Source organism: Rhinoraja longicauda, chromosome 23 (genome assembly GCF_053455715.1).
Source record: "Rhinoraja longicauda isolate Sanriku21f chromosome 23, sRhiLon1.1, whole genome shotgun sequence".
NCBI lineage: Eukaryota > Metazoa > Chordata > Chondrichthyes > Rajiformes > Arhynchobatidae > Rhinoraja > Rhinoraja longicauda.
The window spans coordinates 34218738-34235873 of NC_135975.1; the positions used below are offsets into that span (position 1 = coordinate 34218738).

At 47.7% G+C, this 17136-nt stretch overlaps 1 protein-coding gene across 4 annotated transcripts in view; it reads left to right on the top strand.

Annotated features, from left to right (window-relative positions):
• The window catches only part of plxnc1 (plexin C1), a 130425-nt gene that overhangs the window by 54787 nt on the left and 58502 nt on the right, over positions 1-17136 (top strand). For all 4 annotated transcript variants that reach the window (XM_078420034.1, XM_078420035.1, XM_078420036.1 and 1 more), the window contains exons 8-10: positions 1669-1753; positions 1837-1926; positions 12983-13078. In XM_078420034.1, the coding sequence (XP_078276160.1) occupies positions 1669-1753; positions 1837-1926; positions 12983-13078 (271 nt within the window). The remainder of the gene's footprint in view (positions 1-1668; positions 1754-1836; positions 1927-12982; positions 13079-17136) is intronic.

Sequence of the window (17136 nt, forward strand, 5' to 3'; positions counted from 1 at the left end):
CTACTATCTACCTCATTGGTGACCCTCGGACTATCTTTGATTGGACTTTACTGGCTTTTAATTTAGTTTAGAGATACAGCGCGGAAACAGGCTCTTTCGGCCCACTGGGTCTGCGCCGACCAGCGATCCCTGCACATTAATACTATCCTATACCCACTAGGGACAATTTTTACATTTACCAAGCCAATTAACCTACAAATCTGTACGTCTTTGGAGTGTGGGAGAACGTACAATCACAGGGAGAACATACAAACTCTGTACAGACAGCACCCGTAGTCAGGATCGAACCCGGGTCTCCGGCTCTGCATTCGCTCTCAGGCAGCAACTCTACCGCTGTGCCACCCTGAAGCCCTATTTATCTTGCACTAAAGGTTATTCCCATATCATGCATCTATACATTGCAGATGGCTCGATTGTAATCATGTATAGCCTTAACTCGGTACACGTGACAATAAGCTAAACTGACCTGAACTCTCCAGGACTGGAGAACGTGTGCAGGCGGATGTGCTGGGCTCATCCTCCTGCTCTGCATTTTTTACCTCCCCTATTTATTCCCCCATTTCCCTCTCCCATTTACTCAATGATCAGATAACCTTGTCTCTGGCTGACCCCCCTGGTCATCCTGGTTTTACCCTGTCAGTGACATGCCTTCCCCCACCCTCTAGGTTTTTGTTGTGCCCTTTTCGGTTCTAAAATGTCCCCGACGTTGAGGCATTGACTTTAGACAGACACAAGAAGTTGGCATCACTCAGCGAGACAGGCAGCATCTCTGGAGAAAAGGAATAGGCGATGTTTTGGGTCAAGACCATTTCTTCAGACCGAGGGGGAAAGGGGAACGAGACATAGAGAGATATAGAACAAAGGAATGAAAGATATCCAAAAACTAACAATGATAAAGGAAATGGTCCATTGTTGGCTGTGGGCTAGGTGAAAACGAGTTATACAGATAATGAATACAGTGAAACTAATACAATGACTCACTCACCAAGACCACAGTGAAACTCATACAATGACCAGGGGTGAGGGCGGGATGGAGAGAGCGGGGAAGCAAGGATTACTTGAAGTCAGAGAAATCAATATTCATACCTCTGGGTTGTAAGCTGCCCAAGGCAATGACTTTACTATGCGTCTCACAGGTGTGGCCTGAGTATACACCCAGCATTTTCCACTATCGTTTTAGATTTCCAATGCTGGTGCTCCTCGACTTACGATGGGGTTACGTTCCGATAAACCTATCGTAAACCAAAAGTATCGTGAGTCGAAAATGTATTTAATACACCTGACCGACCGAACATCACGGCCATGGCAGCCCCCAACCGTGGCTGACTGGGAGCTGCGGCTCGCTGCCGTTGCCCAGCAACACGAGAGAGCATTGTGCCAGTCTGAGCAGCGGGAAGGCCTGCCAGCCCGGCAAAAGCCCGGCAAAATATCAGCATTCAAAAATTCAACGTACGGTATCTACCGAATGTGTATCGCTTTTGCACTGTGGTAAAGTGGAGACATCGTAAGTCAAGGAGCATCTGTATCTGCAGCTTGTTGATGTGCTGCCCCTGGTACACTCTGCAACGGGGTGATTAGGCCTGGTGAGATCGTGTGCTGTTGTTTCTTTGTTTCTCTGCAACTATCGCCTGCTAACCAAAGTTTCCTTTTTCCCTCCTTGTTCGCCAGATGTTCCGATTGTGTTGATTCTGGATGTCACTGGCAGGCGGCTGTGCATAAGTGCACTGCAATTCATAATCAAAATACAGTGCAGGTGACGGCCATCAGCCTTATTAATATCAAATATCAATTTTAAAAGAGAACAGATATGAAATTAACATCAACTTCTTGTTTCAGGCCTGCCCTCATGTTACTCATGTTACTCTTGGAGAAGAATCTCCACATACAGACCTTCACATTTACCTGAAAGATGCTGAACTTCTCAAAGTAAGACTTAAATACCCACCCTTGTAACTGTGTGAGGGTAAAGATCATCATTTAGTTTGGGAAGGAGGTTTACACCGAAGATAGATACAAAATGCTGGAGTAACTCAGCGGGGCCGGCAGCATCTCTGAAGAGAAAGAATGGGTGATGATTCGGGTCAAGACCCTTCTTTAGTCTAAGAAGGATCTCAACCTGAAACGTCACCCATTCCTTGTCTCCAGAGATGTCGCCTGTCCCGCTGAGTTACTCCAGCATTTTATGTCTATTTAAACCAGCATTTACATTTTCGATTTAAACCAGCATCTGCAGTTCCTTCCTACATTTCTTTAGTCTATCACAGTTAGAAACCTAGAAAACATAGAAAAATAGGTGCAGGAGTAGGCCATTCGGCCCTTTGAGCCAACACTGTCATTCAATGTGATCATGGCTGATCATCTAAAATCAGTACGCCGTTCCTGCCTTTTTTCCATATCCCTTGATTCCTTTAGCCCAAAGAGCTAAATCTAACTCTCTCTTGAAAACATCCAGTGAATTGGCCTCCACTGCCTTCTGTGGCAGAGAGTTCCACAGATTCACAGTTCAGTTTAGTTTATTGTCACGTGTACCGAGGTACAGTGAAAAGCTTTTGCTGTGTGCTAACCAGTCAGCGGAAAGACAATGTATGATTACAGTCGAGCCATTTACAGTGTACAGATACATGATACGGTGAATAACGTTTAGTGCAAGGTAAAGCCATCAAAGATCATAAAGTAAGAAATGCTGCTGTAGGACTAGTGATTATAAGAGTGTGGAGCGATTGTAATATGTGATTGTAGATCTGCTTCTGTGGCTGGCACGTAAATAGTCGCCTGGGTTGGGCGCCATCTTGGAAGCAACAGGGCCTTCCATTGATGTCCCAGACTGCTTAAAGAGTGTGATTGAGCCACATTTCATCGGGGGAAATCCTGCAAAATGCTCATGGATTTGGAAGAAAGATGTGTAGGAAAACAACTGCAGACGCTGATACAAATCGAAGATATCACAAAATGCTGGAGTAACTCAGCAGTTCAGGCTGCACCTCAGGAGAGAAGGAATGGGTGACGTTTCGGGTCGAGACCCTTCTTCAGACTGATGTCAGGGGAAGGGGTGGGACAAAGAAAGGATGTTGTTGGAGACAGGAAGACAGTGGGAGAACTGGGAAGAGGGAGGGGAAAGAGAGGGACAGCTATCTAAAGTTAGAGAAGTCAATGTTCGTACTGCTGGGGTGTAAGCTGCCCAAGCGAAATATGAGGTGCTGTTCCTCCAATTTGGCTCACTATGACACTGGAGGAGGCCCATGACAGAAAGGTCAGATTGGGAGTGGGAGGAGGACTGAGCGAAGGTGTTGAGCGAAACGATCGCCGAGCCTGCGTTTGGTTTCGCCGATGTAGAGAAGTTGACATCTGGAACAGCGGATACAATAGATAAGATGCAGGTGAACCTCTGCCTCACCTGTAAAGACTGTTTGGGAAGAAAGATGTCGACGGATCATCTGTGGTTCAGAGTCACAGCGTGGAACCAGGTCCTTCAGCCCAACTTGCCCACACCGACTAACATGTCCCATCTACACTAGTCCCACCTGCCTGCGTTTGGTCCATATTCCTCTAAACCTGTCCTATACACATAGCTGTCTCAGTGGTCAGGTCACCCTTGGACCGGCAGGTTCAAGCCCCATGTCAGAGCTTTGAGCACCTAATCCAGGCTGGCATGGTAGTGCACTTGAATTAGATAAGAGGCTTGTATTCAGATGTGATGTTCAGCCCAGGGTCTACTTCCCTTCTCAAACAGGCAGAAAGGTCAGCAGGTCTTTATTTTGAAGGAATCTAGCAGGGTATTTCCCGTAATTATCTCTCTGTTAACGCTCACTGAAACAGATATTTTGCTCAGCAGCTTACAATCCAGCAGCATGAACAATGATCTCTCTACCTTCAAGTATCCATTGCGTTACCTCTCTCCCTGTTCCTCCCCCATCCTTGTTCCCCGGCTAGTTTCAATGTCCTCCCGTTTAATTTTACCATTTGTACGCCTCCTTGAACCTTCCCCATGGCTAACAATGAATCATTCTATATTTTCCGTGACCATGGCCCCCTTTGATCTGTCGTTTTCACACCTTACCCTTCCATACCTCTCTGTCTTTATCTCCCTGACTCTCAGTCTGAAGAAGGGTCTCGACCCGAAAGGGCACCCATTCCTTCTCTCCAGAGACACTGCCTGACCCGCTGAGTTACTCCAGCGTTTTGTGTCTATCTTCGTGGTAAACCAGCATCTGCAGTTCCTTCCTACACACTCACTGATCACGTAACTTAGTACAGTTTGTGGAGCCTCACACTGTACAGTTTCCACAGTTCCCACGTCACAGGTACATAATGTGGTCAAAAAGGCTTTTGGCACATTGGCCTTCATCAGTCAGAGTATTGAGTACAGAAGTTGAGAGGTCATGTTGTAGTTGTATAAGACGTTGGTGAGGCTGCATTTGTTCAGTTCTGGGCACCATGTTATGGGAAAGATGTTGCCAAGTTGGAATGGGGGCAGAGAAGATTTACGAGGATGTTGCCCGGACTGGAGGGTGTGAGATATAAGGAGAGGTTGAGCAGGCTAGGACTCTATTCCTTGGAGCGCAGGAGGATGAGGGGTGATCTTGTAGAGGTGTATAGAATCACGGGTAGATGCACAGACCCTCTTGCCCAGAGTAGGGGGAATTGTGAACCAGATGACATAAGTTCAAGGTGAAGGGGAAAAGATTTAATAGAAATCTGAGGGGTATCTTTTTCTCACAAATAATGGTGGGTGTATGGAACAAGCTGCTGGAGGAGGTAATTGAGGCAGGGACTATTGCAACGTTTAAGAAACAATTAGACAGGTACATGGATAGGACAGGTTTAGAGGGATATGGACCAAACGCAGGCAGGTGGGACATGTGTAGATGAGACATGTGCAGATGGGACATGTGCAGATGGGACATGTGCAGATGGGACATGTGCAGATGGGACATGTACAGATGGGACTAGTGCAGATGGGACTAGTGCAGATGGGACTAGTGTAGGTGGGACATGTGCAGGTGGGACATGTGCAGGTGGGACATGTGCAGATGGGACTAGTGCAGATGGGACATGTGCAGATGGGACATGTGCAGATGGGACATGTGCAGATGGGACTAGTGCAGATGGGACATGTGCAGATGGGACATGTGCAGATGGGACATGTGCAGGTGGGACATGTGCAGGTGGGACTAGTGTAGATGGGACATGTGCAAATGGGACTAGTGTAGATGGGACTAGTGTAGATGGGACATGTGCAGATGGGACTAGTGTAGATGGGACATGTGCAGATGGGACGTACAGGTGGGACATGTGCAGGTGGGACATGTTGGTTGGTGTGGGTAAGATGGGCCGAAGGGCCTGTTTCCACGCTCTCTCACCCTGTGACTCTATTACAACAATGAATTTGCTCAGTGACTGGTGCCTTGCAGTCACCTGACGATGTGAAAGGCACTGCATAAATGCTCACTCAAATCTGAGTTATCACAATGAGGAGGTGAAACATAGTGGGGCTGTGTACGATGACTGTACAGTAACAAACATTGTCCAGGGGCCGAGTGGTGGCGGCAGAGGGAATGAGGGTAACGACGGTGGATGGAGGACTGAACTTGGAGCTAGGACAGTCGGTGCCAGCACTTAAAGATTGATTCTCTCCATGTGGGGGTGATGCTCCAGGAGAATCTTTGGCAAAGATCACTGCAAAATGTAATCTGCCTCTCCCTCCAGTAACCAGAAATGAATCTGATTTGTGTTTAGTGGGTAAACTGGCATACGGAGCTGTCTGTTGAATCTTGTGTTCAGCATCGTTGCCAGTAATGTGACCGCCTGACATTTTCCACACTTAAAGCAGAGTTTTCTGTAAATTCGCAGAGGATACAGGAGCATCAGGGATGGGGATTCTGCCGGGGTAGATTGCATGGAATTTCAGGATATCAGGAATGTGTGAGACTTTAAGGGCGGCACGGTGGCGCAGCGATACAGTTGCTGCCTCACAGCGCCAGAGACCCGGGTTTGATCCCGACTACGGGTGCTGTCTGAGTTTGTACGTTCTCCCCGTGACCTGCGTGGGTTTTCTCCGGGTGTTCCAGTTTCCTCCCACACTCCAAAGACGTACAGGTTTGCAGATTAATTGACTTGGTAAAATTGTAAATTGTCCCTAGTGTGTGTGGGATAGTGTTAGTATGTGGGGATCACTGGTCGGCGCGGACTCGGTGGGCCAAAAGTCCTGTTTCCGCATTGTATCTCTAAACCAAACTAAACTTGGAAGGGATTTGAAAGAAGAGCTCCAAATTGCAGTGGTAGTTCGCAGTGATGGAGGGAGGGACAGGGAGGAGAAGTTGAATGGTTGATCGGGTCAGAGTCACACATCCTAAAGAGCTTCAAGACAGACACAAAACGTGGACAGGCAGCATCTCTGGAGAGAAGGAATAGGTGACGTTTCGGGTCGAGACCCTTCTTCTGGTAGTTCACTCACAGGTAGGGATGTCAACTTTCTCACTCCCAAGTAAAGGACAAAAGTGACGTCACCGTCCTGCGCCCCACGTGACCTCACCCAGCCAATGGCCACGTGCTCCCGCTCCACCAATGGCGGTCGCCCGGGCCGAGAGGTGGGCTGCTACGCAACCTCCGTTCGGCGGCGCCCGGGCTTCCAGGCCAACACTGTCCGGGCCTACTGCGGCCCCCGGGCCTACAGTGTCTGGGCCTACAGCGGAACCCCGGGCCTACAGTGTCTGGGTCTACAGCGCCCCCCGTGCCTAATACGGGACAAGGGTGGTCCCTTACAGGACAAACCAATTTAGCCCAACATACGGGATGTCCCGGCTAATACGGGACAGTTGGCAACCCTATTCACAGGATTGTTATCACTCGCAAAATCAACATTTATTGTTGGTTTTTAATGTGGATCTGATGCCAGACAAGCCACAAATGCCATGTTACCTTCCCAGAATGGTGCAGCGGGCAGGGATTCAGGTTATTGGGTCATTGGGATCACGGGGATCGATGCTGGGCCAGTTGCTATCTGTAACCAATATCATTGATTTGGACGAGAATGTGCAAGACATGATTAGTAAATTTGCAGATGATACTGAATTTAGATAGACTGAAGATGGCGATCAAGAAATACCACGATCTTTTGATCTGCTGGGCTGGGATGGTGAAGAAGGCATTGGGCACTCTGGCCTTCAATAGTCAGGGAACGGAGAATAGAAGTTGGGATGATATGTTATAGTGTACAACACATTGGAGAGGCTGGCTTGGGGTGTTGTTTTCATTTTTGGTCATCCTGCAATCTGAAAGATGCCATTAAGCAGAGAAGCACAGGTGCAGAGAAGATCTACGAGGATGTTGCCAAGACTTGAGGGCCTGAGCTAAAGGAACAGGTTGGGCAGGCAACGACTTTACTCCTTACAACACAGGAATCTGAGAGGTGGTCTTCAAAGGTGCAGTTTAATTTAGTTTATTGTCACCTGTACAGTGAAAAGCTTTAGTTGCGTGCTAACCAGCATGCAGAAAGACAAGACATGATTAGAATCGAGCCGTCCATAGTGGACAGATAGATGATAAAAGGAATAACATGAATAATGTTTCATGCAAGATAAGGCCAGTAAAGTCTGATCAAAGATAGTCCAAAGGTCTCCAATGAGGTGGATATTTGCTCAGGACTGCTGTCTAGTTGTTGATAGGATGGTTCAGTTGCCTGATAACAGCTGGGATGAAACTGTCCCTGAATCTGGAGGTGTGCTTTTTCACACTTCTGTACCTTTTGCTCGATGGGTGATGGGGGAGAAGAGGGGGAGAAGAGGGCGAGGCCGTGTATAAAATCATTTTGGGAATAGATAGGGAGAATACATACTATTTGCATCCTCTTTTTCCCAGGATAGGTGAATCGAGAACCATTAAGCATAGGTTTAAGGTGCGAGGAGAAATATTTAATAGGAACTTGAGGGACAGCTTTTTCACATAGAAAAATGTGGATATATGGAAAGACAATAAACTAAATGACACTATATTGAAAGGTATTTGAGGCACTTACAATAACAATGTTAAATGACATTTGGTCAGGTATATTGATAGGAAAGGTTTGGATGGGCTATGGGCCAGTTGTGTGCAAATGGGACTAACTTGGATGTGGCATCTCGGTCAGTATGGACAAGTTGGGTTGAAGGGCCTCTTTCCTTGCTCTATAACTATATGTGTCGGAGGCAATTGCAGATGCTGGTTTACACCAAAGACAGACACAAAACGCTGGAGCAACTCAGCTCCAGGCAGCATGTCTGAACTCCTTCTCTCCAGAGATGCTGCCTGCCCTGTCTCGCTGAGTTACTCCAGCATTTTGCATCTATCTTCTATATAACTATAACTCTAATGACATCATTAAACCAGATGGGTTTTTACGACTATCCAGAGTTTTATAGCAGTCTGAAGAAGGGTCTCGACCCGAACCGTCACCCATTCCTTCTCTCCTGAGATGCTGCCTGACCTGCTGAGTAACTCCAGCATTTTGTGATACCAGAGTTTTATAGACATCATTACTGGTATCAGGTTTTGTTCCAGAATTAATTAATTCCATGAACTTCAATTCCTCTGCTGCTGTGATAGAGTTCAAACATACATCAATGAATTAGTTTAGTTTAGAGATACAGCAGGGAAAAAGGCCCTTCAGCCCACCGAGTCTGCACCGACCAGCAATCTCCGCATATTAACACTATCCCATGCACATTAGGAACAATTTACAATTATACCAAGCCAATTGACCTACAAACCTGTACGTCTTTGGAGTGAGGGATGAAACCGAAGATCTCGGAGAAAACCCACGCAGGTCACGGGGAGAACGTACAAACTCCATACAGACAGCATCCACAGTCGGGATCGAACCCGGGACTCCGGCGCTGTAACCGCTGTCAGGCAGCAACTCTACCGCTGCGCCACCGTGCCGCCCCTAGTGGTCCAGACTTTTCCATTTGTTGAGCTTCATTGACGTACTGAGCAATCACCCTTCCATTTTATGTCAGCAACTTGTGCAGATTGTTGGTTGATACTTTCTTCATGAGATTGGCTCACTTCAAAACAAGTGCCTTCTCCCTACAGCTGTTCCAGAGGTTGCACAATCCAATTCCTGTTTCAATGAGCTGCTTCCTCTTGCTTTTCAGCCACAAGGATGAACCTTCTCGGGTGCCTGTCCTTACGCAAGTTAGAAGTGACTGTTTTCTAAATTTGCTGATGCATTGGATTGCCCACCACTTTATATACTGCACACAATATTCTGCTAAAAGAACTTGGATGGACATTTCCGGTTGTTTTCTTTTATTGATAGAGGTTTTAAAAATTTTGAGAGGGACGGACAGAGTTGACGTGGGTAGGCTTTTCCCTTTGAGAGTGGGGAAGATTCCAACAAGGGGACATAGCTTCAGAATTGAGGGACAAAAGTTTAGGGGTAACATGAGGGGTAACTTCTTTACTCAGAGGGTGGTGGCTGTATGGAATGGGCTTCCGGTGGAAGTGGTGGAGGCAGGCTCGATTTTATTATTTAAGAGTAAATTGGATAGGTATATGGATAAGAGGGGATTAGAGGGTTATGGTCTGAGTGCAGGTAGATGAGACTAGGTCAGGGAGAGTGGTCGGCGTGGACTGGAAGGGCCGAACGGGCCTGTTTCCGTGCTGTAGTTGTTATATGGTTATATGGTTATATGTTTTGCATAGTTCAGTTTAGTTTAGAGATACAGCATGGAAACAGGCCCTTCAGCCCACCGGGTCCGCGACGACCAGCGATCCCCGCACACTAGCACTATCCTACACACACTAGGGACAATTTACAATTTTACTGAAGCCAATTAACCTACAAACCTGCACGTCTTTATAGTGTGGCAGGAAACCGGAGCTCCCGGGGAAAACCCATACCGTCACAGGGAGAACATACAAACTCCGTACAGACAGCACCTGTAGTCAGGATCAGACCTGGGTCCCTGGCGCTGTTAGACAGCAACTCTACTGCTGCACCACCGTCCCACTGATATGGTGCACTAGAAGATTCACTATTGGAAAATGATTTGATTTGCAGATACGAGGAAAAAAATTGTACTCTTGAAATAATCAGACTGTCATAAATATCCATTTGATTAAGTAATAATATTAGAAAGCAAAATCTACCATCCTTATCCAGTCTAACCTACATGTGAGGAACGAGGAACTGCAAATGCTCAAGAAAGGAGCGAGAGAGAAAACGGGGAATTACAGACCAGTTAGCCTGACTTCGGTGGTGGGAAAGATGCTGGAGTCAATTATTAAAGAGGTAATAACAGTGCATTTGGATAGCAGTAAAAGGATAAGTCCAAGTCAGCATGGATTTATGAAAGGAAAATCATGCTTGACTAATTGTCTGGATTTTTTTGAGGATGTGACAAGTAAGATGGATGAAGGAGAGCCAGTGGATGTAGTGTATCTAGACTTTCAGAAAGCCTTTGATAAGGTCCCGCACAGGAGATTGGTGACTAAAATTAGAGCACATGGTATTGGGGGTAGGGTGTTGAAATGGATAGAAAATTGGTTGGCAGACAGGAAGCAAAGAGTAGGAATAAACGGGTCCTTTTCAGAATGGCAGGCAGTGGCGAGTGGAGTGCCGCAAGGCTCGGTGTTGGGGCCTCAACTGTTTACCATATATATTAATGATTTGGAAGAGGGAATTAGAAGCAACACTAGCAAGGTTGCAGATGACACAAAGCTGGGTGGCAGTGTAAACTGTGGAGAGGATGTTAGGAGGTTGCAGGGTGACCTGGACAGGTTGAGTGAGTGGGCAGATGCGTGGCAGATGCAGTATAATACAGATAAATGTGAGGTTATCCACTTTGGTGGCAAAAACAAGGAGGCAGATTATTATCTCAATGGTGTTAGGTTAGGTAAGGGGGAGGTGCAGCGAGACCTGGGTGTCCTTGTACACCAGTCACTGAAAGTTGGCGTGCAGCTACAGCAGGCAGTGAAGAAAGCTAATGGAATGTTGGCCTTCATAACAAGAGGATTTCAGTATAGGAGTAAAGAGGTTCTTCTGCAGTTGTATAGGGCCCTGGTAAGACCACATCTGGAGTATTGTGTACAGTTTTGGTCACCTAATTTGAGGAAGGACAACCTTGTAATTGAGGCAGTGCAGCGTAGGTTCACGAGATTGATCCCTGGGATGGCGGGACTGTCATATGAGGAAAGATTGAAAAGACTAGGCTTGTATACACTGGAGTTTAGAGGGGATCTTATAGAAACATATAAAATTATAAAAGGACTGGACAAGCTAGATGCAGGAAAAATGTTCCCAATGTTGGGTGAGTCCAGAGCCAGGGGCCAAAGTCTTAGAATAAAGGGGAGGCCATTTAAAACGGAGGTGAGAAAAAACATTTTCACCCAGAGAGTTGTGAATTTGTGGAATTCTCTGCCACAGAGGGCAGTGGAAGCCAAATCATTGGATGGATTTAAGAGAGAGTTAGATAGAGCTCTAGGGGCTAGTGGAATCACGGGACATGGGGAGAAGGCAGGCACGGGTTATTGATTGTGGACGATCACAATGAATGGCGGTTCTGTCTCGAAGGGCGGAATGGCCTCCTCCTGCACCTATCTTCTTTGTTTATTCTAGAGCAAAACACAAAGTGCTGGAGGAACTCAGTGGGTCAGGCAGCATCTGTGGAGGGAGTGGACAGATGTTTCAGTTGGGACCCTTCTTCAGACTGACAGGGGTGGTTTGGGGGGGGGGGGGGAGAGAAGGCTGGAAAAGAGAGGTGGGGGTGTTTCAAAGCCCAGTGGAGTAAATGGCAAATATAGAGGGTAAAATGAGTTTAAAGAGATTCTAGCAACTCTACCGCTGCGCCAAGGTGCCGTCCAAAATGTAATGATAGGAATGACCACCGCACGGAGGCGCAGTGGTAAAGTCGCTGCCTTGCAGCGCCAGAGACCCGGGTTTGATCCTGACTATGGGTACTTGTCTGTACGGAGTTTGTACGTTCTCCCCGTGACCTGCGTGGATTTTCTCCGAGATCTTCGTTTTCCAACCACACTCCAAAGACGTTCAGGTTTGTAGGTTAATTGGCTTGGTGTACGTGTAAATTGCCCCCAGTTTGTGTAGCGTCATGTTAATGTGCGGGGATCGCTGGTCGGTGTGGACTCGGTGGGACGAAGGTGGGCTGTATCTCTGCACTACACTACACTGAACTGCATAACACTCACTACCTGCTGGGCTTGTTAATGCAGATACAGTGGAGGGTTCTTCCAAACTCAATTGTATAACCAAAAGAATAAGAGTAAGATTTTAAGGTTTTGAGTAAGAATGGGGTGGAGGGATGGAACTGGTGGATTGTCCTTTCAAAGTAGCGGGTATAATGATGGGCCAAATGGTTTCTTTCAGAACCGCATGTTTCTGATTTTATAATAAATCTGGGTGTAGATGAGACACCGTGTGGCCCCAGTCTCTGTGATGAGGGTTTGAAGATCATTTGAATTGTAATGAAATCCTAGAACCTGGTTGTGAGGGAGACAGTGGGAACTGAGCAAGTGACTTGGTACCTGAAACGTTCAAGGCAAGACAAATAGCAATTCAGTTTTATAATATTCTAAGAATAAAGGGGAGGCCATTTAAAACTGAGGTGAGAAAAAACTTTTAAACCCAGAGGGTTATGAATTTGTGGAATTCTCTGCCACAGAGGGCAGTGGAGGCCAATTCACTGGATGAATTTAAAAGAGAGTTAGATAGAGCTCTAGGGGCTAGCGGAATCAAGGGATATGGGGAGAAAGCAGGCACGGGTTACTGATTGTGGATGATCAGCCATGATCACAATGAATGGCGGTGCTGGCTCGAAGGGCCAAATGACCCCCTCCTGCACCTATTTTCTATGTTTTCTAATTCTGATCCCACCAAAATCAGTGCAATGTGATTTTTATTAGAGGCAGACTGGATCAGATGGGCTGAATAAAATGTCGTGCAACTTTAAGAACTGCACTATAAGCTTCGTATTGCAATGTTTTACAGAAATCTAAACTGAGCTGTGTATATAATGGGAAAGCCGAATTGACATACCCAGCGAGGTGGATTAACAAATCTATGATCATCTGCCGCAGGCCCACGGTAAGTTGAGTTTCTTTCCATTAATTAAGCTTCCTTCTGTTAGATGTGAATTATTTTATCTTTATCTGTCACTAGGATTGCCAACTTTCTCGCTCCCAAATTAGGGACAAGATGGCTTCACCGCCCCGCACCCCACGTGACCTCACCCAGCCAGCGGCCACGTGCTCCCACTCCACCATTGGCGGCCGCCTGGGCCAGCAGGCAGGTTGCTATGTAACCTCCGTTAGGCGGCGCCCAGGCCTACGGGTCTACACTGTCCGGGCCTACAGTGTCCAGGCCTACACTGTCCGGGCCTACGGTGTCCAGGCCTACAGTGTCCGGGCCTATAGCTCCCCCGGGCCTAATACGGGACAAGGGCGGTCCCGTACGGGACAAACCAATTTAGCCCAAAATACGGGACGTCCCAGCTAATACGGGACAGTTGGCAACCCTATCTGTCGCACTGCCACATCAAAATGTAGGCCCGGTTTCATAATTCAATTTTGAACTTCCATCAAATTAACTTGTGGGGGGAATGTAATATCAGTTTTATAATATTCATTCTCTTTCGAGGCGAACATGTTCTGATTTTATCGTGTTGCTGTTGCATACTTTGCTTGCAATACCTTATGTATAATTTTGCTTTAGGCCCTTTTAGAGATGGTGCTTTGAATGGAAATATCAATAATGGCCTAAGTGTATTTTCTTCCTTGATTCTATGATCATTAGGCAATGTGAAACTTGGAATACTTATAACCATATAACCATATAACAACTACAGCACGGAAACAGGCCCGTTCGGCCCTACCAGTCCACGCCGACCACTTTCTCTGACCTAGTCTCATCTACCTGCTCACAGACCATAACCCTCCAATCCCCTCCCATCCATATACCTATCCAATTTACTCTTAAATAATAAAATCGAGCCTGCCTCCACCACTTCCACCGGAAGCTCATTCCACACAGCCACCACCCTCTGAGTAAAGAAGTTACCCCTCATGTTACCCCTAAACTTTTGTCCCTTAATTCTGAAGTTATGTCCCCTTGTTGAATCTTCCCCACTCTCAAAGGGAAAAGCCTACCCACATCAACTCTGTCCGTCCCTCTTAAAATTTTAAAAACCTCTATCAAGTCCTCCCTCAACCTTCTACGCTCCAAAGAATAAAGACCCAACCTGTTCAACCTCTCTCTGTAGCTTAAGTGCTGAAACCCAGGCAACATTCTAGTAAATCTCCTCTGTACCCTCTCCATTTTGTCGACATCCTTCCTATAATTTGGCGACCAGAACTGCACACCATACTCCAGATTCGGCCTCACCAATGCCCTGTACAATTTCAACATTACATCCCAACTTCTATATTCGATGCTCTGATTTATAAAGGCAAGCATACCAAACGCCTACTTGTAAGGCATTGCAAAATATAAACCATTAAATAGTGGTGAGGACATTGGGTGAGATCGTTTCAACAGTATCGTAGGCTTGAACACATAATCCAAGCTGATTCTCCAGTGCACCAATGAGACGGTGCCATCTTTTAGCAGAGACATTAACCTGCATTTCTAAATGAGTGTTCAAGTTTACAACGAGGTGGGACCTCATTGAAACCTGCCAAAGAGTGAAAGGCCTGGATAATGGAAGTGGAGAGGATGTTTACACTAGTGGGAGGCTGTTGTACTGGAGACCATCGCCTCAGAATGAAAGGACATACATTTGGAAATGAGATAAGAAAGAATTTCTTTAGTTGGAGGGTGGTGAATCTGTGGAATTCATTGCCCCAGACGGCGGTGGAGGCCAAGTCAATGGATATTCCTAAGACGGAGATTGACAGATTCTTGATTAGTCCGGGTGTCAGGGGTTATGGGGAGAAGGCAGGAGAATGGGGTTGAGAGGGAGAGATAGGTCAGCCATGATAGACAGGCGGTGTAGACATGATGGGCTGAAGGACCTAATTTGGCTCCTAGAATGTGGGGAAAAACCCAGATTGTTGTAATGGGTTTAGGTTTTTTTTGGTTTAATTTAGAGATACAGTGCGGCAATAGGTCCTTCAGCCCAATGAGTCCACACCGACCAGCGATCCCCGCACACTAACACTATCCTACATACAGTATACAGAACTTTATTGTCATTCGGTACCGAGGTACCGAACGAAATTACAGCAGTCACAGAACACAACAAAAAAGAAAAGAACACAGGACACACGACCCCAACACAAACATCCATCACAGTGACTCCAAACACCTCCTCACTGTGATGGAAGGCAACAAAACTTCCACTCTCTTCCCCCCCACGCCCACGGACAGGCAGCTCGACCCCTACCGAGGCGACCGACACGCACAGCCCCCGCAAAGGGATAGAAGTCCCCGCAGCCGAGCCGCACCGGGCACTGAAACGTCCCGCGGCCGAGCCGCGCCGGCGATGTTAAGTCCAGCGGCCGAGACACGGCGGGCGATGGAAGGCCCTGCGGCTGAGCTGCACCGAGCGCTGAACCGTCCCGCGGCCGAGCCGCACCGAGCGATGGAAGGCCCCGCGGCCGCGCCGGGCACTAAACCGTTCTGCGGCCGAGCCGCGCCGGGCGATGGAAGGCCCCGCGGCCGAGCCGCGCCGGGCGATGGAAGGCCCCGCGGCCGAGCCGCACCGAGCGCTGAACCGTCCAACGGCCGAGCCGCACCAAGCGATGGAAGGCCCCGCGGCCGAGCCGCACCGAGCGCTGAACCGTCCCGCGGCCGAGCCGCACCAAGCGATGGAAGGCCCCGCGGCCGCACCGGGCACTAAACCGTTCCGCGGCCGAGTCGCGCCGGGCAATGGAAGGCCCCGCCGCCGAGCCGCACCGAGCGCTGAAACGTCCCGCAGCCGTACCGGGCACTGTTAGGTCCCGCGGCCGAGCCGCGCCGGCGATGTTAAGTCCAGCGGCCGAGCCGCGCCGGGCGATGGAGGGCCCCACGGCCGAGCCGCGCCCCGGGGAAGAGACCTAAAAAAAGAAAGGTTTCCCCCACCCCACCCCACCCCACCACCCCCCGCCCCACCCCACACATACACAGCCAAAAATAAAAACAAAAACCATCCCAACACTGACGCACAAACAAAAAAAAAAGGAAAAAAGACAAACAGACTGCCAGCGAGCGGCAGCCGTTAGGCGCAGCCACACGTGAACAATGCCCGGGACAATTTACAATTATACCGAGCCAATTAACCTACAAACCTGTATGCCTTTGGAGTGTGGGAGGAAACCGAAGATCTCCGAGAAAACCCACGCAGGTTGCAGGGAGAACGTACCAACTCTGTACAGATGGCACCCGTAGAAACACACTATACTTGGTCACCCGAATAGTTCAGTTTAGTTTATTGTCACGTGTACCGAGGTACAGTGAAAAGCTTTTATTGTGTGCGAACCAGTCAGTAGAAAGACAATAAATGTTTACAATCGAGCCATTTACAGTATAGGAAGGAACTGCAGATGCTGGTTTAAACCGAAGATAGGCACAAAAAGCTGGAGTAACTCAATGGGACTGGCAGCATCTCTGGAGAGAAGGAATGGGTGAAGTTTCAGGTCGAGACTGATCGTCTAAAGAAGGGTCTCGACCCGAAATGTCACCCACTCCTCTCCAGAGATGCTGCCTGTCCCGCTGAGTTACTCCAGCTTTTTGTGTCTATCTTTGAGCCATTTACAGTGTACAGATACATGATAAGGGAATAACGTTTAGTGCAAGGTAAAGTCCGATCAAGGATAGTCTGAGGGTCACCAATGAGCTAGAAAGTAGTTCAGCACTGCTCTCTGGTTGTGGTATGATGACTCAGATGCCTGATCAGCTGGGAAGAATGTGTTGTAATCAGAAACAACTCATCTGCAGATTTAAGGAAAAGTGTAAACTTTATCGCTGGAACCAGTGTGACTCACAACACGATAGAAAGGGGCAAACAAAATTATCCACACAATGTCAGACCAATGTACAGCTGCTCATTGTACTAGAGTTCAGCAACTTTCACTTTTGGCCTATTTGTTGTCAACACTATCATAAATTCATAGTCCATAAATTATTGGAGCCGAATTAGGCCATTCGGCCCATCATATCTAATCCGC